The sequence below is a fragment of the Ornithorhynchus anatinus genome, chromosome 8, assembly GCF_004115215.2.
Source record: "Ornithorhynchus anatinus isolate Pmale09 chromosome 8, mOrnAna1.pri.v4, whole genome shotgun sequence".
Taxonomy (NCBI): domain Eukaryota; kingdom Metazoa; phylum Chordata; class Mammalia; order Monotremata; family Ornithorhynchidae; genus Ornithorhynchus; species Ornithorhynchus anatinus.
The window spans coordinates 60,630,563-60,654,338 of record NC_041735.1 but is presented as its reverse complement, the minus strand read 5'-3'; the positions used below and the strand labels follow the sequence as shown (position 1 = coordinate 60,654,338).

Below are 23,776 nucleotides of genomic sequence, written 5' to 3'. Positions count from 1 at the left end.
GTACTAGCTTCTCTGTTTCCTGGTGTGTTCCTTAATTCACCATGGACCCATGTTTTTATTTGACACACTAAACTTCTTGATCAATCTTCCAAACAGTGAGGCACTTCTAGTAAGTTACTTTACCTTGACTAGCCCCTGGAAGTTATTCCTTCGCAGGATGCTTCTGAATGAAACAGAGTTATCAGAAGACGACAGTCACACGTTCCCTGTAGCTCAGAATACAGCGTGAAGAAGGGAAGCGTTATCCTGAATTTAAAAATACGTGTCTTTACCCTAGAAATCCCCCAAACCAATTCTCTGCCTAAAAGAACAATTTCTTATAATTTAATCTCACAGAGCACATCTGAATCTTATTCACTTACCATAGAGTAAATGAGTTGGCTAGAATGAAAATCTTGGGAGGTAGTATTACCATAAAAAAGAGCTGGAATCTTGTTTCCTGGTATTGCAGCTGCCTCTCACATTAGGGACCAAGTAGATTCAAGTTGAGAAAATGCTAGATAAAAGAAATGAGGACAACAGTATAACGTTGCGTTCTTGGTGCTCTGATATTTGCGAGCTGTAAAAGCAAAGAACTCTGGAGAGAGAATGTAGAAAAAGAGAGTTAATCTTGAACAATTTAAGTTTCATCTTACAGATAATCAACACTGAGGGACTGGTGATCAAACATGAAATATTTAGAAACTTAAGGGGACCCAAAAGATCACTTAGGGAGTCATATGGCTATTTGAAGCATCACTAGTTAGCTTTATTATTTAGTTTGTCATTATTTGGCACAAAGCCCAAGTCGTCTTTTGTACTTTTGTGAGCTGTAATGATATTGACCAATTCAAGAACTCTCTAGCTCTTCTACTAGCTAATATTTAAGAAGTTGAGCTTTTGGGGTTTTTTTTTTTTTAATGACGTGTTAAGTGCTAACAAGTACCAAGGACTTTACTAAGTAGTTAGCTGTTTAAGGGTTTACAATGCTGGTAGGCTTTAAGAAGCTTCTAAATGGTTGAGTAACTCATAGAACTTAATGATTTTTCCTGCAAAGATCAGAATGATCTTAGCGACGCAAGAAATTTCAATGGAGCACATGAGACCCAGATACATTAAAGTCCTTAAACTGGGAAGTCATCATTTTTTCTGACCCAGTTTTCTTTCTGCTCACCAAGCATGCAATGAATCCAAAAGATTATCATTCTAGAAATACTTTGGCTTGAATCTCTCTCTCCAAAATTTCATGGACAGTTTTGTTTTGTTTTGGGTTTTTTTCGTAAGGAACGCTGATCTTCTTGAACTCTGAATGCTACTTGTCAACTCACACCTACTGAATTTCCAAGTATAACAAGTTTCCACTTCCAAATTTGGAGGAAAATGACTATTTCATCATGTGAACTGTCAGCACGAAGACAGAGCCACAGAAGCCTGCAGATTCAAAACACTCCTCGTTTATTACGTAGACACACATCAGCAGAGTCACGGTTCCAAGCAATCTTTAAAATGTGCCAATGTTTATCAAATTAATACATATTTTTAAAATGTCCAGGGTACTCATTTATTTCCTCTGGGGACTCACGGTAACTTTGACAAATCAATAGTCAGACTCTACATCACACCACCACACCGGTTTCATTGACTTTTCTACCATAGATTTAACATACCATTTCCAGTGAGACATTGGCTCGGACTAGAATATTTAAGGTAACCACTAGTAAAAGAGTAGTCCAAAATTCAGTGGGTTTAGAAATTACATTCTCAAGCACTTATACAACACACCGGGCAATTCCCTCTCCTCATTTGAAAAAGGATCACAAACAATTTGCTTAAATCACTTTGTAAACAACTGAGTTTTAAAATTTTCTTGAAGTTGAAATCACCACATTTTCAAAGTACTATGGGCACAGTGTCAAATGCACGCTACAGTTCGTTTGCCATTATTTTTAGCATCTTTCAAAAATCTGAGCAAAGGGAGGATTGTTTTTTCTTTATTTATATCTATTATTTAAGACTTATTTCTTATTTTATAAAACACATTTCAGGAAAGGCATTAACATATTATTACTCATAGGACAGGCCCTATCCTTACTGCAGTGTATAAACATACTTAGGAATGAAGAAATAGAGTGTTAAATCATATGTGCTTATCTCCTTACTGCAAAACTATAATCCCTCACATAGAAAGTTTTTCCCCAGCAGAAAACAGAGAAAATCATTTAGAATAGAGATTTTATCAATAGAGCTGTGTGGTTCTTTAAAATAAGATAAAAGGTGATTCAACAGTTTGAAACTTAATGGAAGAATTTCAACTTGCCTTCACCAGAATACTGGATACTTGCCCTATCTAAAGCCTGAAGACATCCCCATTTGGAAATTTCAAGACTCAAGTTTATAAATGTGCTTCTCTATGACTGCCTGCAGTATAGTAACATAATTGGAGCAGCAGTTTTCTGGGATCATTCCAGTGATGAGAATGGACCCAGTCCAGTGAAAGTTCAGTCTTTAAAATGTTTCTCTGTCAATCAGAAATTACTCCAGTGCTAATACATCTCTGTTCCCAGAAATGTAATTCCAAAGAAGTGGTACTTCCTATCTATAAGATATGAGCTCAGGTAGCAAATCAAAAATCTATCTCTGGAGCAGGGGGTTTACTCTCACTCTTTAAAATGAAAATTCCCTTTATTTTAGGTGATTTGTTTCTTTAACATTTACTTCCAACTCCTTGAGGGTCTAAAGTTCAGACTAGTAATAGTCATATCTGTCCAGTGGGAATCCCCTCTGCCCCCTCCATAAAAAACCCAAAGCTAATTTTAAACTACCTTTTTTCCACCCTCTATAAAGCTATTAGATGTAAAGCAAGTTAAATGGGATACTTTTATAGACCAACACACCTTCATCACTATATATTCAAATTCATAAATATATAGGTGTGTAAAAAATGTATGTATATATATATATATATATACGGGCCATATTTATAAAATATTTGGCCACGAAAACTATTACACAAACTTTTGAGTTTCACAAATCATACCAAACCACTGGCTATCCATTTTCTTTAGCTTTTTTTTTCAGGTCAGGAAACTCCACCAATACCAGTGACATCGATATTTACAGGTACTAGTTGTATTTCAAAGGCCAAAAAATCTGCATTACACTCTTCTACAAAAGACAGAGATTAATTAAACATGTGATTTGGTAGGGCCAGAAAAGTTTGGGTAGGCCTGAATATTGGGATCTTCCTGACAGCAATTACATAGACCGGACTCTAAGCTCTAGACTGTAAGTTCGTTGTGGGCAGGGAACGTTTCCACTAACTCAGTTGTATTGTTCTCTCCCAAGCACTTCACACAGAGCTCAATAAATACTATCGAATAATTGATGTAGCCTTCCCAAACCTGTGGGAATCAAATCTTTACAAGACCCGATCTTATCACGGAGTCTCTTTCTCACACTGTATACAAATAGGTATATTATAAATATATGCTGTGCGTATTTTTCTATATTTACAGTATATATACACATGCCACACTCTATTCATATTAACATTGAGGAACATGCAGATAAGCCTGCACACTGTGATGAAAGAAACATTTTGAAATGACGATCACTTGAGGACCCTTCCTTCTTTTGTGCAAAAATGCAAAAATATTATACACTTCATATTCTTTCAAAAAAAGAAAAAAAATCACTTCCCTCTATGATTCAGATTCCATTTTCTTTTATGAACAAATTACGAAATCTACTCCATTCACAAACTGGAAATATTTACAACTTCTTTACAACAAGGCATTGCTGAGGTTTCAATTTATGGCATTCACTAAGCATTCTGTCTTTCAGAACAAAGACATCAGTGGTTTATTGGCATTCTCATAATTTGTTCATTTAGACTGCATATGAAATGCAAGCCTTTTATAAGCCTAATTCACATGCGAGGCAAAGAGTTGCTTGTGCAGTACTTGAGTCCTATTTCTATTTTATAGATTCCATTTTCTGAAAAATCTTCACGAGAACAATCAAAAAAGTCTATGTAAAGTAGTAGAACGCTTCTGGAAAGCTGTTCAGCCAACAAATGGAGCTGATCAATGCAATCGGGAAAATCCAGGAAGAGAAATTTCAATTGTCAATTCTAAGAGGAAATTCGGCCGGGCCGCTCTGTAGTTTAGGAAATCTGGAAGTGAATGCCAGAATTGTGTCTCATTCCTTCCTAGTCCTTTGGTGTCTCCTTGCTGAAGAAAAACCTAAAAAAAAGTTCAAATCTTTAAAAACCATTATTACACTCTTCCATTATATATCAGCGGTGGTGCTCCATTGCTCATGTTGTCTGTCATTTCCTGTCATGGAAATAAAACACACGGATTAAAAGACATTCTTACAGTGTGAAATCCATGCCCTAACAGTGATGCACACCCCAAAATTTTGAGACGTTTAAACATGGGCTGAAATTTTTGTTGAATTGAAGGAGCTGACTTTTCAGGTAAATTTGGGGTGCGTAAATGGCTCTGGATTCCCAGGCAAGAGACTGAAGTCCTCCAACAGTCAATCAATCACTAGTATTTATGAAGCACTTACTATGTGCAAAGCACAGTATAAGGCACATGGGAGAGTACAGTAGACCTAGAAGACATGAGCCCTGCTTTCAGAGAACCCTCAGAGAAGCTGCTTGGCATAATAGATAAAAGCCTGGGCCTGGCAGTCAGAAGGTCATAGGTACCAATCCTGACTCTGCCACGTGACTGCTGTGGGCAAGCCACTTCGCTTCTCTGTACCTCAGTTACTTCATCTATAAAACGGGGATTGAGACTGGGAGCCCCACGTGGGACAGGGACTGCGTCCATCGAGATCTGCTCGTATCCACTCCGGCTCTTAGTACGGTGCTTGTCACATGATAAGAACTTAACGAATACCGTCATTATCATCATGAGGTGTCCAAACTTCCATCAGTACATTATCTCCTGGAATCCCTTCTTCCCACTCCTCTTCTTTTATTACCCACCTCTTCTCCCCCTTCCCCAAGTCCCACCACGATCCTCTGTTTCAGAAGTGCACCAGCTAGAAACAAGAGAGTGGTTCAGTCTCAGAATGCCCAAATCCTAGGCCTCTATATTGCGTCTATCAACAAAGGGGGTCAACAATGTCAACATCATTGGTAATTTTGAGAGAAATTCAGTGACTGAGGGAGACCTTCACAGAGCCACTAGACAATAACCAAGATGGTCTTTTGTGAACTCCTGATGGGTCTCTTCAGCAATATAACTTATGCAATAAAACCCTCTGAAAATGGTTGTAGAGACCAGCTTTGATATGCTTCTCCATAAGGAAAAGTTCTCTGGAGAGAAATACAAAAGGACATACGAAGAGGTCTAAAAAGCTGAAGACGTCCCACAAGGACAGTTTACAAGTGAGAATTTCTGAAGAGCTCTACCGGATTCGTGATGGACAAAGGGTTGATTGTTCATGAAATTTCCACATGAAATACATAGACAGTCGGGTCTCGACTTGACATGAAATTATGGTTCTGTGCATGGTGACAGTGAATTAGAGACATGATGCAGCATAGAATAAGCAAACTGTGACTCATCCAAACAGAAGGGTGTTTGGATGCCTGTACCCGGGCTGAATATTTTAAATACTCAACCATCTTCCAAGCTCCAATCTCTTCCTGGAAGTAGCGTCCGTGAATGCGGTACTTCCAGGAGTGACAATGTAGGAACGACCAAGGCTGATTGGCTACCGCCAAGACTTCCTCTGAAGGGAAGTCCTTCCTGCAGTGACATAACAACACGGTAACTCCCTAGAATTCGGCGTACCTTGTAGGTAACTCTGGAGTCGGGGGCACGACCGGGCAGCTGGGCAAGTCGGTTATTTCAATACCCCTCAATCTCTAATATAAATATAACAATTATACAATAAATATTGCACAAACAGAAACATAGAAAGCATGGCTAAATCACAGTAATATCAAAAAAAAATTACACAAAAAGAATCCTTAACCTAAATGAACAACATGTAATGAAATCTCTGCCGGCTGATATGTTAACACTGGGGAATCACTTGAAGTTCAATTAATATTTTGAAGGCATAGGTACAACTAACTTGAGATTACCTCCGTCATGTCAAGTTAGTAATGCCTCCTTACTTCGTTGGATTTTAGATTAAGGGAGATACAAAAATTCACCCAAAACTGCAGGATAATGCTCTGCCCACCTTGTGCCATCGCACTTTTTCCATTTTCCTACTGGGCAGATTGAGGTTGTGGAAAAGAAAGAGCTAATATGACACTTCCATTTGCTTGGGGGCTAGGCAGATTTATTTGTACAAAACGATCCATGTGATGATATCACCCTAGTATGGTTTTAGGCTTTGGAAAGGGGTACGTATCTCACTTTTAAGTGTCCTAGGACATATGGCTGAACTGAGGCGGACACTAAGAATTAGCTAAAAATACAAACATGCTGTGAAATTAGTCTTTCTGCTAGAGTAGGTTTCCCAAGACCTTGGGATGCAGCATGACTTAGTGGCTAGAGCACAGGCCTGGGAGTCAGAAGGACCTGGGTTCTAATCCCGGCTCTGCCACTTGTCTGCTCTGTGACCTTGGATAAATCACTTAACTTCTCTGGGCCTCAGTTATCTCATCTGTAAAATGGGGATTAAGATTGTGAGTCCTGTGTGGGACAGGAATTGTATCCAAACCGATTAGCTTGCATCTACCCCAGCACTTAGTACAGTGCCTGGTACATAGTAAGCACTTAACAAATACCACAATCATTATTATTATTAAGACCACTGAGAATGGACAGCGCAGCGTTGAACCAAAATCCAGGCACAGTATAGAAAGGATCGACCAAGGTCCGGTGAAAAATGAAGCAGTTTTCTGTTGATTTCTATTATAAATACCAAAGAGCAATCCTCTGGGTGTCTTTATTAACAGACTTTTAGGCCCCTACCTCTAATTTACATAACCAAGGAGCACCTCCTGCAAGTAAAGCCCTGAGGGAGAACAGGGAATTTATTAGCTCTCTAAAACGGGCTCTCGTGGGTACAGGAAGCATTCTGTGTGTTTCTTCTCAGCAAAATGCATACCAACCCAGTGTGATGAGGCAATCAATTATTTATGAAATGCTATATTTAGGGACTGCGCCTTTGAATAGAGATGCCATGGAGGAATCATGCTGGAAATGGATGTACACATGGAGTGCAAAGATACAGTACCTAAAAAAAAGCTCTCCCCAATATAGCGGGGGAATGCTCAGAGAGGTTGACAGCGTCTCATTTCCCAGAAACTCTTGCTCATAGAAAGCCGCAAGTGAATTCAGCTAGGACAGATTGCATGCTTCAGCACATGACAGTAGCTGGAGGAAGAGGCGCCCAACTCACTTTCTCAGCCATCTCATGAGAGTGGTGGAGCGAGTGCTCTCGTTCCGAGAACATCCTCCTTTGTTCATAGCTGGCTAGCCGGCAAGTGAGCCATGAAGAAAGGGTGCAGCCCCCAATTCCGATGCATGCAAGAGACATGGAGGCGAGGTGCAGGGAGTAAAGGGAGGAGGACTTCTTGGTCAGCGCCCGGAGGAACTGAAAATTCAGGATGCCTCCGATCAATCCGCAGATACAACAGGCTGAAAAAAGGATCATCTGGTAGGAAAGAAGAAAGGCCGTGTTACCGAGGAAGAAAACAGCGAACGCAACATAACGATTATTTGGACGGAGCCTCCTCGGAGGGCTAAAGATGGGGTTGGCAGCTCCGTATTTTCCAGCAAGATAATATTTTTAATTGATCAGTTGATTGTTTTATTGAGCACAGAGCTCTATACTAAGAGCTTGGGAGAGAATAGTACAATATAACGGGCAAGATAATGAAAGAGGAAGTTTTTAGTCAATTTTCCTATTCTACGGAATTTTCCAAGATGCACTTTCCTTTGCAGGAAGTGGGATTAAAATGCAAATTTGAACCCTCTCAATCCTATTTCATTTCAGACATTTCCTTCTTCTTTCATGACATACACTGATTATAATAATAACAATAATAATAAATATGATTATGGTATTCATTAAGCACTTCCTATGTGTCAAGCACCGTTCTAAGCACTGGGTTAGATACAAGCTAATCAGGTTGGATACAATCCCTGTCCCACATGGGACTCAAAGTCTAAATCCCCATTTTACAGATGAGGTAACTGAGACCCAGAGTAGTGAAGTGACTTGCCCAAGGTCAGTGGCAGAGCCGGGATTAGAACCCCGGTCCTTCTGATTCCCAGGCTCTTGCTTTAGCCACTCCCAGAAGTCAACTGGCTGCCTACAAGGTGGCACTGTGATGCTGGATTCTCAGTTGTTGGTAAGTGTAGTGACTCATCCTGAACAGAGCCCAACCACATATTAATCAAAAAAAAGTTTCATGCTGTATAGCCTAAGGTGAACCTAAAGTCATGCCTCAAATGGCTTTTAAGGCAACGATTTATTAAAACAAGATGTAGGCTGCGTTGCATGCTGAAATAATAATAATGCTATTGATAATAATGATAGTCTTTGTGGCATTCATTAAGTGCTCATTGTGTGCCCAACACTGTACTAAGAGCTGGGGTAGATACAGTATTTGAAGAATGACCATAGTCCAAGTCTCACATAGGGTTTATAGTCTAAGGGAGAGTGAGGACAGGTATTTAATCCCAATTTTACAGATGAGGAAACTGAGGTGCAGGGAAGTGATTTGCTCAAGGTCCCATGGCAGCAAGTGGCAGACCTGAGATTAGAACTCAGGTCTCCTGACCCCTAGTCTCATGCTTTTTCCACTAGGCCATATTGCTTCTCCATAATCCATTTACAGCAAACAACGTTTTACATCCACATACAGTACAAATAAAATGGAGTCAGAGGACCTGGGTTCTAATCCCAGTTCTGCCACATGTCTGCTGTGTGACCTTGGGCAAGTCACTTCACTGTGCCTCGGTTACCTCATCTGTAAAACGGGGATTAAGACTGTGAGTCCAACTTGGAACATGGCCGATGTCCAACCTGATTAGCTTGGATCCACCTCAACACTTAATATGGTGCCTGGAACGTAGTAAGCGCTTAACAAATACCATCGAATAAAATGTATACATCCGTTAGCAGATACACGTGGCTTCATGCTGCAGGTGAGCCTTATAGAGAGAGAGATGGACTGTCCTGACCTCAGAATTTTCCCTAGTCTCACCCACAACTAGCCTATTCTCCCTTGAACTAGCCACAACTAGCTACTGAGTCAGAAGGTCTACTGGGTGTAATCCTGGTGGGTCACTGTGCAAACTGCTATATCTGGGCTTCATCTATGGCACAGAGGGTGGTGGATGTTGTCCTGTTTTAGGCTCTGGGCAGTGTCAGATTACATTAAAAAAAATGGTATTCTTTAAGCATTTACTATGTGCCAAGCACCATTCTACTGGCGGAGATACAAGGTAATCAGGTTGTCCCACGTGGGGCTCACAGTCTTAATCCCTATTTTACCGGGGAGGGAACTGGGCACAGAAAAGTTAAGTGACTTTCTCAAAGTCACACAGTTGACAAGTGGCTCAGCTGGGATTAGAATCCACGACCTCTGACTCCCTTCATAAGGAGCAAGTCCCAAGCAGCAGTCGGAAACAGCAGAGTGTCTGTTCATCTAGCACCTATTTCTTGACCCACCAGGCCAGAGATTTCCTCATATGTTTTTCAGAGCCAGTGGGGCCTTGTCTAACACCTCCTCCTGTCCCACCCCAAACCTAGAATGTAAGACAGAAGCAGTGAAGCCAATAATCACAGGTTCCCAGGAAAAGCTCGCACTTTACACTGAGAAACCCAGAAGATTCAATTATTAATTTACTAGTAAGTGAGCAAGCATTCTCTAGAGGGGTAGGGAGGTAGTCAGTTCTATTTGAAAATATAGAACTTGTAGTTTTCTGTTCCTTCTACAGAGGTCAGTGGGGAAGATACAATTGTCCCCCTTTAAAAAGTGTGAGCATCGGGTAGGCTGAATTAGAGGCGTCACAGGCTGGCCCAGCCCACTAATGGCCATTTCCCCATTTTTAATAATAATAATAAGAAGAAGAACAGTATTTGTTAAGTGCTTACTATGCTTGGCACTGGTCTAAGTGCTGGGGTAGATACAAGGTAATCAGGTTGTCCTACCTGGCGCTCACAGTCTTCATCCCCATTTTACAGATGAAGTTACCGAGGCACAGAGAAGCTAAGTGGCTTGCCCAAGGTCACACAGAAGATGAGCGGGAGAGCTGAAATTAGAACCCAAGTCCTCTGACTCCCAAGACTGTGCTTTTTCCACTAAGCCGTGGTTTTCAACTGATCCATCTTTGAGAAGCAGCGCAGCTCAGTGGAAAGAACATGGGCTTGGGTGTCAGAGGTCATGAGTTCTAATCCCGGCTCCACCACTTGTCAGCCGTGTGACTTTGGGCAAGTCACTTAACTTCTCTGTGCCTCAGTTACCTTATCTGTAAAATGGGGATTAAGACCGTGAGCCCCATGTGGGACAACCTGATTAACTTGTATCCCCCCTCAGTGCTTAGAACAGGGCTTGGCACATAGTAAGCGGGTAACAAATACCAATCCGTCCTGTATCTGTGTGGGCAAGGAGTGGCAGAAGGTTATCTGGCATTCTTGAGAGCTATCAATAACCACCAATTGCCTACAACAGGCTCAATGGTTCTTAAACCACCAGGCCTGGATTAAGCCCTCTGAAAGGGGAACCCAAAGCCTCAATTTCCAGTCACTGCCTCCATCCTGGGATGGGTGAAGCCAGTGACATGGAGGTTGGAGTTCTGCTGGTTAGAGGTGAGCTTGATTCAGTCCAGGAGTGCCCACGCCTGACTTTCTGGGAATGCTACCTCAGGCGAACAACAGTTTCATTCATTGGTGATTGTCCCCAAGCTAGTGGACCTACAACACCCAGCGGTCCACGGGGACAGCTCTGTGGACCTTAGAAACCCTCAGCCTCGAATCTGGGCTCACTTCAGCTTCGAACAAGCTCATTTATGGGCTGTTTTGGGTGTCCAGATATTATTCTATGGAGCATAGGCTGGTGCAGGTCCCCAGATTCCCAAGGCAGGAACCTAACAGAAGTGGTCATGGGTTCTAATCCTGGATCTGCAACTTGTCTGCTGTGTGACCTTGGGCAGATCACTTCACTAGACCTCAGTTACCTCATCTGTAAAATGGGGATCAAGACTGTGAGTCTCATGTGGGACTGGTACTGTATCCAAATTGATGTACTTATATCCACCCCAGCATTTAGTACAATGCCTGGCACATAGTAAGCACTTAACAAATACCATTATTATTATTATTCATCCTTGACCTGTTCCTGGAACAGTCACTGCTTCTCACCATCACTGAAGCCTGGCTCTCCCCAGATGACACAGTCTCCCCTGCTGCTCTCTCCAGAGTGGTCTTCATCTTCTCCCATCCCCCCAGACTCTCTGGGAAAGGAGGAGGTGTTGGCTTCCTTTTCATGCCCCAAAGCTGCTTTTGCACTATTCCACCTTGCCCATCCTTTTCTTTCCCTTCTTTTGAAATGCATATCATCTGCCTCTACCACTCACTCCAGATTCTAGTAATGGTCATCCACCACCTCCAAGGTTTAGTGTCCAGCTTCTTTAACCAGTTTGATCCGTCACATTGATTTCTCACATTCTCTCTTTCTTCATTCTTATGTTGATCCTTGGGGACTTGGATATCCACGTAGATGTTCCTGATAACCCTTCCGCTTCCCACTATCTATTGCTCCTCATCTCTACTGACCTCTTTCTCCACTCCATCTCACCCATTCGCCAACTCAAACACACACTCACTTGCATCATCTCTAGCCACTGCACAATCTCTACCCTTGCCAACTCTGAAATCCCTCTATCTGACCACAACCTCCTCACCTGCCTTCTCTCCCTCACACCTCCTTTCTGCAAAGCCGTGCTGTTCCCCAACAGAGACTTCTGATCTTTTGACCCCAGCAAATTTGCTTAACTCATTATGCCCCATTTAGCCTCCATACCCAAATTACCTTCCCTTAATGACCAAATTGACGCTCTCAACACCCTCTCTACTGAACTCAACTCTCATTCTCCCCTATCTCTTTGTCAGTCTTGTACCACTAACCCACAGCCTTGGATCACCTCCACAGTCCACCTCCTTTGATCTGTGCACAAGCTGCAGAGTGCTGCTGGCGGAAATCTAGAAATCACACTGACTTTGTCCACTTTAGTTTGTCCTTGCATGCTTTAATTCTGCCCTCTCCTCCCCCTAGCAAAATTATTTCCCCATCCTTATTTACACACATCCCATCATCCTCACCAGTTGTTCCAGACATTTAACTCCTTCCTCAAATCTCCTTCCCCCCGACTTCTCCCATCCCTTGCGCCTAATGACCTGGGCACCTACTTTACTGAAAAAATTGACACTATCAGCCGTGATCTCCCTAAAATCACCTCTGTTTCTTCCCAGTTCCTCCCTGCTCCTGCACCTTGTTCAACTCTCCCATCTTCCCCAGCAGGCTCGCCAGAGGAGATTTCATACCTTCTCTCAAAATCCACCCCTTCCATGTGAACCTCCAAACCCAATTCCTCCCACCTTATCTAAGCATTTGCCTCCCTCCTTCTTCCCTCTCTAACTGCTATTTTCAACTGTTCACTCTCCAATTGTTCTTCCTCACTGCTTTCGAACATGTCCAAGTCTCCCCGATCCTAGAAAAACCTTCCCTTGACCCAGTGACTCCCTCCATTTATCACCCCACCTCTCTCCTACCATTCATCTCTAAAATCCTCGGTCGAGTTGTCAACACGCGCCGTCTCAAATATCTCTCCTCCAAATTCTCTCCACCCTTTCCAATCTGCCTTCTGTCCTCTTCACTCCACAGAAAGCTCCCTTTCAAAGATTACCAGTGATCTTCTTGCCAAATCCAATGGCCTCTACTCCATCCTAATCCTCCTCTACCACTCAGCTGCCTTTGACACTGTGGACCATCTCCTTCTCCTGGAAACATTATCCAACCTTGGCTTCATTGACATTCTCCCCTGCTGGTTCTCATCCTATCTCTCTGGCCGCTCATTCTCAGTCTCTTTTGTGGGCTCCTCCTCTGACTCCCACCCCCTTGCTGTGGGGGTCCCTCAAGGTTCAGTTCTGTGTCCTCTTCTATTCTCCAACTATACCCTCTACCTTGGAGAACGCATTAGCTCACATGGCTTCAACTACCACCTCTACACAGATGAAACCCAAATCTCCATCTCCAGCCCTGATCTCTCTCCCTCTCTGCAGTTTTGCATTTCCTCCTGCCTTCAAGGCATCTCTACTTGGATGTCCTCCCATCACCTCAAATTTAATATGTCTAAAACAGAACTTCCTATCTTCCCCGAACTTCTTATCTTAGAGAAGCAGCGTGCTCAGTGGAAAGAGCCCAGGCTTGGCAGTCAGAGGTCACGGATTCTAATCACGGCTCCGCCGCTTGTCAGCTGTGTGACCTTGGGCAAGTCACTTCACTTTTCTTGGCCTCAGTTCCCTCATCCGTAAAATGGGGATGAAGACTGTGAGCCCTACATGGGACAACCTGACGACCTCGTATCTACCCCAGTGCTTAGAACAGTGCTTGGCACGTAGTAAGGGCTTAACAAATACCAACATTATTATTATTATTATTCCCACTCATACCCTGTCTTCCCCTTGACTTTTCCATCACTGTAGGTGGTACCACCATCCTTCCTGTCTCACAGGCCTGTAACCCTGGCATTTTCCTTGACTCTTCTCTCTCATACAACTCACATATTCAATACATCACTCAATCTTGTTCCATCTTCACAACATCGCTAAAATCTACCCTTTCCTCTCCACGCAAACTGCTACTCTGTTAAACCAATTACTCATCCTACCCCACCTTAATTACTTTATCAGCCTCCTTGCTGACCTCTCTGCCTCCTGTCTCTCCCCACTCCAGTCCAAACTTCACTCTGCTGCCTGGATCATTTTTCTAAAATACTATTCAGTTCATATCTCCCAACTCCTCAAGAACCGCTGGGTGGTTGCCCATCCACCTCGGCATCAAACAGAAACTCCATCCCATTGGTTTTAAAACACTCAGCTCACCCCCTTCAGAGAAGCAGCATGACCTAGTGGGTAAAGCAGGGACCTGAGAGTCAGAAGAACCTGGATTCTAATTCCAGCTCCTCACTTGTCTGATGTGTGACCTGGGGCAAGTCACTTAACTTCTCTGTGCCTCAGTTAACTCATCTGTAAAATGGAATTGAGACTGTAAGCCTTATGTGAGACAGGGACTGTGTCCAACCCTATCACCTTGTACTTACCGCAGCTTTTAGTACAGCATCTAGCACATAGTAAGCACTTCACAAATACCATAATAATAATAATAATAAAAAACCTCCTAACTTACCTAGGTGATTTCCCACTATTTGAATCCAGTCTAGACACTTTGCTCCTCGAATGCCAACTTATTCACTGTACCTTGATCTTGTCTATCCTTTTATGGTCTCCTCCTCTGCCCCCCACTCCCTAACTGTGGGTGTCCCTCAAGGTTCAGTTCTTGGTCCTCTTCTATTTTCCATATACACCCACTCCCTTGGAGAACTCATTCGCTCACATGGCTTCACCTACCACCTCTATGCAGATGAAGCCCAAATCTGCCACTGATCTCTTACCAATACCCTCCCTCTCTTCTACAAATCCCTCTTCCTCCATATTCGACAGACCCCTGCTCTTCCCACCTTCAAAACTTTATTAAAATCACTTCTCCTCCAAGAAGCCCTCTTTTCCCTTAATAATACTCGTTAAGCATTTACTACGTGCCAAGCACTGTTCCAAGCCCTACTCCCTCCCCGTTTTGTGTTGCCAACATACTTGGATCTGTACATTTTAAGCAATCCTCAGGCTTACAGCATTTATGTACATAGCCATAATTTATTCATATTAATGTCCGTTTCCCCATCTAGACTGTAGGCTCCTTGTGGGTAGGGAAGGTATCGACCAGCTCCGTTGAACTGTACTTTCTCAAATGTTTAATACAGTACTCTGCACTCAGTAGGCACTCAGTAAAAACAAAAGTTTTTACTGAGTGCCTACTGAGTGCAGAGTACTGTATTTTAACATTTGATTTTTGCCAGCATAAGGAGACCTTCGATTGGTTACAGTACTGGTGTCTGTTTATTGGTATATTGTACTCTTCCAAGTTCTTAGTACAGTGCTCTGCACACAGTAAGCACTAAATAAATACTAAATGAATGAATTGAATGAATAGTGAGGTACAATTGACAGATGCTAAAGTGGGCTTGTGGAGAGAACATTGGCCTGAGAGTCAGAGGACCTAGGATCTAATCCCAGCTCTGCCACTTGCATGATGTGTGATTTTGAGCAAGTCACTTAACTTCTCTGGGCCTCAGTTTGCTCATCTGTAAAATGGGGATTAACAACCCATACTCACTGCTTCTTAAACTGCGAGCCCCATGTTGGGCAGGGACTCTGTCCAATTTGATTATCTTATATCTACCCCAGTACTTAGTACAGTGCTTAGCATATAGTAAGCCCTTAACAAATACTTACAATTATTATTATTTTGTGCTATTTAAAATACTCATCAAGCTCTTCCCTTGGGTGACTTTATGCCAACATCTCACTGGTAAGGGCTTATATTTCAGTCATTTTTCAATGAAATGAATAACATTTCATGTACAGGAAAGTTCATGACAATTGACCATTTCCATCTCTAGACATCTACAATTCAAGAACTTACAACGCACAGGATATTCAGTGCAAAACTTACGACAAGTCCAGACTTTTTTTTGGCGCAAAATATTCCACATATGCCACAAAGCAGAAACTGCAAAGCAAAACAAATACCAATTATTCCATATTCACAGGTAGCTGAAGACCTTATAGCTTACAGATTAATAGGCAGCAGTAACTTCATCTACAGTTAAATTCACAATTGTTCAATCATGTCAGCCATTTTATTCTCAGTCTCAGATCCCAGAATGTCTCAACACTCACACTAAACAGACTCATTTAGGAGAGAATGGGTTAAGAAATGTTTGAAATATTAAGTCTTATGAAAGTGGGTTTTCCTTTGAAAAACTGCATATAAACCAAACATAATTTATTAGTTTTATCAATGGCTTTGAATGTCTGTAGGATTTGATTTGATAAGTGAGTAAATTGGACCATTGTGTAATTGCGATGCTCAAAAACATTCCAGATGTTGAAAGTGTTTAGTTTTCCAAAAACAGCCACTATTTGTTTTTTAATGCCTGTATGCAACAATTAATAAAAGATTGGTACTATATCAGCAAATTATTTGGATAACTTAGAGATAAAAATTCATTCATTCATTCATTCAGTAGTATTTATTGAGCGCTTACTATGTGCAGAGCACTGTACTGAGTGCTTGGAATGAACAAGTCAGCAACAGATAGAGACAGTCCCTGCCGTTTGACGGGCTTACAGTCTAACTTTGATATCAATTATCTGGATATTTCAGAGAAAAAAAATAGCTGAACTATCCTATATTTGAGTCTAAACCAAATTATACCTCAAAGCAGTTTATACCTCAACTACCAGGTAATTTCTTCATGAGGAATAGGATCCCCGAATGCAAAAACAAAAAGAAAGATTGGAAACCCAAACTGAATTCCAATGCCTTTTTGATGCCATTTCATCTCCAAATTCTTTTTTTAAATGCAACAATGCACTGATGGGCTGCATTAAGAAGATATCATTGGTCAACAGCTTGTCTCGAAAGTACTGTTAATCTTAAACTCATTTATGCTGTATAGAGGCTTTGGGCAGCTGAAAGGGGAAAAAAAAAGCAGTATGAAACAGAATCATTTTCAAGTCTTGGTGTTTCTGGACAAGGTTGCTGGAGTCAGAACCCTGTTGGCAGGGCTGTGAAGATTGGAAGAAAATAGTAGAGAGTTGATGGACTGTTTCTGTGATCAGGTGCTTTCCCCTATGGTTCTGAGGCAGAAAGATATTTTCATTAGGCAGAAAGACATGTTTTCCCAAAGGACTCTTTCAGGCATTTTCGCAACCCCTGTTCACTTATTAGAAAATATTTTCCAACATGGAAAGAGAATAAATTTTGCATTCTGTGTGAACATTTGCTGTGGAGACATTTCCAGAATATCCACCTGGGATTTCTCTTTTAAGAGTTTGGAGTATATTTCAAGTTACTTTATGAATAGTTAATACGTTCAGGGCAGTGAGGATGAATCCCTTAACTCACTTAATTTTCCACATGGTACCACATAGCTAAAATTACCTTAGTTCTAGTCCCAGGATTATTCAATGAATGACAATGAAGAACATAACAAAGACTGTAACCAGAAGACAAATAAGATTATAGACATTAAAAAGTCTGAATAGAGATCACATGCTGAAGCAGCTGGAAATTCAGCTAAATGTTCATATAGCTACAGGCTTGAATCATTTATGTTATAAATTCTTCTCATTCCTAATTCTCCTATTAAAAACTTGCCTTTTTTCAGTGCAGTTAAATCTTCCTGGGCTTGGTTATGGAAGATCCACATCTATTTTGGCAATCTCTTTCATGCATTTGGACGTGTTGATTTGGGGATGATTTTCATTGGCTTGAATCTACTGTAAGGACAGCCAGTAAATAGGTTTCTGGATGACTCTAAAGTTCTGCACTGTTGATACTTTATTTACATCCCTGAATGCTGGGACATAAGGGTGTCTTGGAATGTCCACCAAAGGATTGCTCTCTTCGCATGACTCATTAATGATTGTGGACCAGGTATCTATGCACTAAAAGATGGCAGACCAGAAGATACCAAAGGGAAGCTGAGTGGCTTAGTAGATAGAACATGGGCCCAGGAGTCAGAAGGAGCTGGGTTCTATTCCTGGTTTTGCCACTTGTCTGTTGTGTGATCTTGGGCAAGTCACTTCACTTCTCTGGGCCTCAGTTTCCTCATCTGCAGAATGGGGATTGATACTGTGAGTCCCATGTGGGACAGGGACTGTGTCCAACCTGATTAGCTTGTATCTACACCAGCACTTTGTACAGTATGTGGCACATAGTAAGTGCTTAAAGAATACTATTGGAAAAAAAAGGCTAAACCCGATCATTGCCAATAGAACTCATATAGCCTTTTGAGTCCTGTAGGCTGTAAACTCCTTGTAGGCAGGGAATGTGTGGAGATGGTTCAGTTGGAAGGCTTGTGTTCTGTTTCCAATTCTGCCATTACGGAGAGTTACCATATTCCACCATTTCCAAGATGAAACTAAAACTTGACTTCCAGCTAACCCATTGTATCAGGGACACTGGAGGTGGAAGCAAGTGATCCTATTTCTCCCTTCTCACCTTTCAAGTAGGAAGGTGATATTACTAGATTGTAAATTACTTAAGGGCAAGAATCTGTCTACCAATACAATTGTACTCACCCAAGTGCAGTGATCCCTTTGCAGGAAATGTTCAGTAAATACCACCAATTGATAAACTGGGCCCATTGTGATCAACCCTTGAAGAGGCCTCTTACATAGTCCCAGGCAGGAAGGTGGTTGACTCTTTGGGTTGGTTTAGAGATTTACCTTCTCATTAAGTGAAGGGAAGCACTATACCTTTCCATCCAATGAAGATCTTGGTCATGATCTCTCCAGGAGGAAGTTCCCCTCCTACAATACCATTTGGAGAACAGAAAGCCAACTTCCCAGAGTGCTGGCCTGCTTGCTAGGAAACCACATGACAACTCACCACCTGCACTTTGCTCACTAGACTACTGACCCCATTCACTTCATTCATTCATTCATTCATTCATTCATATTTACTGAGCACTTACTGTGTGCAGAGCACTGTATTAAGCTCTTGGAAAGTACAATTCAACAGCAAAGAGAGACAATCCCTGCCCACAACAGGCTCACATTCTAGAAGGGGAGAGACAGGCATCGAAACAAGTAAACAGGCATCAGAAGCATCAAGTGCCAAATGGCAGAGGAGGAATAAGAACCCAGGTTCTCTGAGTCCCAGCCTCTTGCTTTTTCCAGTTAGCCACACTGCTTCTCTGATGAAACTGTAGCAATTCCTCATAATGGAGCCCATTTGATTCCACTTAAGATTTAGTTAACTCTCACATAACTAACTCCATTTGCAAATTTCAGTGGAATGGTGTAACAGAATTCTAGAGGTAATATTTCACCCTTATTAAAAGTATTTCTTCTTCAAAGGTCTATGCCAAAATTCACTCATTAATCTTCACCAATGGACTGAGATAAACACACTGTAGTAACCCAGTAGGTTCGGTGAAGGAACATTTTTCTTTGGGAAGAATCAACTCTCAGAACCCAAACTAGGAGTTAAAATATCCTGCTTCCCAATCTTTTGACCAGACTGGCATCATGACAAATCATTTAAATAGCTGAAATCAAATTGTCTAAACTACTCAAATTCTTACAGATTTTAGCAATAAATTAGCTTAAGAGTAACATTAAACAATCAGTCCATAGTACTTGTGCTTGGCACATAGTAAGTGCTTAACAAATAACCATAGTTATTATTATTACTTGTTTCTACTGGCAAATAGTTGTGAAGATCTCAAGGAAGTGTTATTTTACCTTTTTAAGTGTTTTGGGGGGGATAGGAGGATTTTTTCATGACTAGGGAATTTAATTTCAGTTGCTTTTAGATGATTTATTGTATATCCCCAGAGCACTGTATCATATCTTTATTATTTCCTGCAAATTTGGGTTATAATTCTATCATTTATGAACTTTGGGGAAATTTTCCTCAATCTACACCCAAGTGCTTTTGTTCAGAGCTTGAATCATGTCTTATCTGCCTTTATGGTTTTTTTTTTATTAGCAATGCATTGTATAAACCCTTGCTGGCCATTTTTACCAAATCATCCAGGCACGATTTTGCTTTTCCTCCTAAGAAAAAGTCATAACATGCAAGATTCAAACTCCAGGGCTTTTCTTGTTTCAAATTCCTTTGCCTCATTTAAAGCTATTCATTATTCATGGCTGCAACAGAATTGAGGGCTCTTTGTGAATGAAACTCAGTTTTGGAGTTTTAGGGCAGTTCAAAGAATAGGCCAAATATTTTGCAATTCAATCTATAACATTCTTTTAAGTTAGGACATAGATATAGTTGCTTTCATTTTGTAGGTGAGGAAAAAAAACCAGAGAGTGAATAACCTGATTTCTCCAGTTATGCAGTTAACAAGAGGAAGAGAAGGAATTTGAATTCATGGCTCCTGACTCTCTCTGTCTTTGCTTATATGAGATCTCTGCTGTATTTCCAACTTTCTAATCTGTTATTTAGGATTATGAATAATTTGGCATAATGGGAGGAAAAGCACTAGCCATGTGGCTTAGTGGAAAGAGCCTGCGCTTGGGAGTCAGAGGTCATGGGTTCTAATCCCAACTCCACCACTTGTCAGCTGTGTGACTTTGGGCAAGTCACTTAACTTCTCTGAGCCTCAATGACCTCTTCTGTAAAATGGGGATTAAGTCCTTGAGCCCCACATGGGATAACCTGATCACCTTGTATTCCACCCAGTGCTTAGAACAGTGCTTTGCAAATAGTAAGCGCTTAACAAATGCCAATATTATTATTATTATTATTATAGGAATGAACTTGTTGGATCATTTAGCCCATCCATGCAACCAAACAGGGAAAGCATGCCCGCCCCTGAAAATGCATTTTCCAGTTCTCCTATGTCCCAAGACCTATGGGGGAGTGTACTAAGTGGAAGAATCGATGTAATCATCAGAGCACAATTTTACTAACTGGTAATTTTGACTAATTGGATAGATCAATAGCAGAGTTAAATGTTATGTCTTTTTACCTCTCTTCACAACAGTATCGGAACAAGAACAATGCCATCACTGGGTCAGACTGAAAGGTCATCCATCCCAGGATTCATACTCCAAGAGGGCAACAGGATGCTCAGAGGGACAATATAATTGGTTACCATCTTTGTAGCACACCATAATGAATAGTCATGAACCATTTAAATTCCTATTCTCTCTCCCTCCCTCAAGCACTGATTACAGACCACTCATCTGTGTATTTATCTAACCCCATTTCGAATCACTATTATTAAAGTGAACATAACCATTGATGAAACAGTAATCAATTATTGAAGCAGATCTAATGTATTTACTGTTGATGTGCTGAAACTTGGCTGCATGAATGTTGGCTAATGAGATTTTTTTTGGCTATGGTACTTGGTCTTTCAACTGTTCCAGTCTATCTGTCCCCCGAGTGGGGAGAGTGTTTGGATAAGATATTTAATATAATCTTTGGACAAGCCCCTGACCTCAGACAAAGTTAAGGTGGCATTTTTTAAGCACTTACTACGTGCCAGGCATTGTACTAAGTGCTGGAGTAGATACAAGTTAATCGGATTGGTTATGGTCCCTGTCCCACATAGAGCTTACAGTCTTAATATCTGTGTTTTCTCTGATAGTTCTACCTTCATGGGTTCTTGGATTCTAAATTGTTTACTATCGCCAACATCAACTACTTGAAATCCACGTGGACTAGTCGACAGAGCACAGGCCTGGGAATCAGAAATGCCTGGATTGTATTCATGGCTCCTCCGCGGCTGCTGTGTGACTTCAGGCAAGTCACTTAAATTATCTTTGCTTTAGTTAGCTCATCTGTAAAATGGGGATTAAGACTGTGAGCCCCATGTGAGACCTGGACTGTGTCCAATGTGATTAGCTTGCATTTACCCCAGGGCTTATACAGTGCAGGGCACATAGCAGTCAAATACTATAATAAAGTAGTTCTATTGAATTGTCTAAATATCTTTACTTTTCTACTAATTATCTCTATAATCATTCATTATTTATAAATATTTTAAATCCATTTTCCTCATGAGAGTATAAGCTCCTTTTGGACAGAAAATGTGTTTTGGCTTCTGTTGCACTTTCTCAAGTGTTTTGGAGAGCACAATGAAACCAGTAGGTACTCAATAAATAAAGTACCCACTACCATTGCTGGTCGACCTTATAAGGAAGTTCCTTTAATTTGTGGATGAGATTTGTTTAGTAGTGGTGAATGAGAGATGAATCACACCATGATTTGAAACTTGAGACCAATGATTTCCAATCACTGGCCCTAAAATCATTGGTCTGGAAGAGCAACTCAGAGACATCTTTTAATACCATTCTCCTGCCTTCAGGCTGGTAAACTCCTTGAGTGTAGGAACCTTGATTTTTACTGGTACTCTCTAGCACAGTGCCATGCACCCAGTGAGTCCTTGGTGAATGAATTAAAAAGATGAAACAAATACCTGGCTCTCCCCAGTTCTATTAGAACGTGAGTCTTATATGGGTCAGAGATTGTCCCTCATTCTGTTATCTATATCTACCCTAGTTCTTGGGTCAGTGTGTGGCACTTGGGAAGTGCTGAATAAATGTGATCACAATAATAATAATGATAACAATAACAATTCACAGTACTTATGTACATATCTGTAATTTATTAAATTATGTTTATGTCTATCTTCCCCTTTAGACTTCTAAACTTGTTGTAGGTCGGGAATGTGTCTGTTATATTGTTGTATTGTACTCTCCTAACCGCTTAGTAAAGTGCCCTGCACACAATAAGCCCCCAATAAGACTGATTGATTGATTAATAATTAGATTGATGACAATCTAGCCTACTTTAAATCTATTCCACAACTTCCCATGTAACCCAACTCAACTGTCCCTAGGTAATGCAAACAACTGTCAGAAAATCCTTCCAATCCTTCATGGCAGCTCACCTAAATCTTGTATTCTGCCTTCAAGCCTGTTTCCTCTTGTTCATCTTCTGTCGCTAGCTATTCACTCTCCTCTGTAAAGCTGCCCTTCATCTACTGGAAGAACATTATCTTCTTTCCCTTCAATTACTGGTCTCTTTCTTCCAGACACAAAAAGATAGAGCCAACTCTGATCAAGAGTTTAATCAAGCTAACTTCAAGATTGAAACATCAATCATTGTATTTTTAATCAATTATATTTATTGAGCATTTATTGTGTGCAGAACACTTTACTAAGCACTTTGGAGAGTACAACACCACAATATAACTGACACATTCCCTGCCCACAGTGAGCTTACAGTCAAGAGGTATTTTTCATAAATGTGGTTTAGAGGGCTACTATGAACACTGGTAGCCGGTTAAAAACCAATATTTTCTAGCTACCTTTATTCCACTCCAGTCTCTGATTCAGGAATTAATAGTGTTCATTTCTAAAGGTTTTGTTCACAATTCAAAACGTTAAGTGTCACAGAAAACAGAAGTGTTTCAATTAATTTTTATCCCAATCATCTGACCTAAGAACATGCTATTATGTATTAAAATATATAAAAAGCCCCGGGAGCCTTTGCCTAAGGAGACTGAGCCTACAAAGAGAAATGCCTATAGATTAACAGACAAAAAACCAGTGGCCCGTCCCATCATCCCTACTCGGTCAGACAGACAACACTAATAACTAATAACACTAATAACCAGTCTAAGCAGCAGGATGTAGTGGAGAGAACATGGGCTTGGGGGTCAGAAGGACGTTGGTTCTAATACTGGTTTTGCCACTTGTCTGCTGTGTGGCCTTGAGTAAGTCACTTCACTTCTCTGTGCCCCAGTCATCTCATCTGTAAAATAGGGATTGAGATTGTAAATCCCTCCTGAGAATGGGACCGTGTCCAACCTGATTTGGTTGTATCCACCCCAGGGTTTAGTACAAAACCTGGTACATAGTAAGTGTTTAACAAATGCCATAATTTGATTCACTTGCACCCAGATAAATTATATAAACAAGTTATTTATTGTTTGAT

The 23,776-nt window shown here is 41.1% G+C and overlaps 1 protein-coding gene across 3 annotated transcripts in view; it reads right to left on the bottom strand.

Annotated features, from left to right (window-relative positions):
* Positions 1 to 1,411: 1,411 nt before the first annotated feature.
* TMEM196 (transmembrane protein 196) overlaps positions 1,412 to 23,776 on the bottom strand; it is a 52,821-nt gene continuing 30,456 nt past the window's right edge. For 2 of the 3 annotated variants that reach the window (XM_029070182.2, XM_029070183.2), the window contains exons 2-4: positions 15,761 to 15,817; positions 7,360 to 7,614; positions 1,412 to 4,316 (exon numbers count right to left, since the gene is read on the bottom strand). In XM_029070182.2, coding sequence (XP_028926015.1) covers positions 4,257 to 4,316; positions 7,360 to 7,614; positions 15,761 to 15,817 — 372 coding nt within the window. In that variant the 3' untranslated portion in view covers positions 1,412 to 4,256. Of the gene's footprint in view, positions 4,317 to 5,792; positions 5,867 to 7,359; positions 7,615 to 15,760; positions 15,818 to 23,776 lie in introns of all 3 variants that reach the window. The other variant, XM_029070181.2, reaches the window with a different exon arrangement.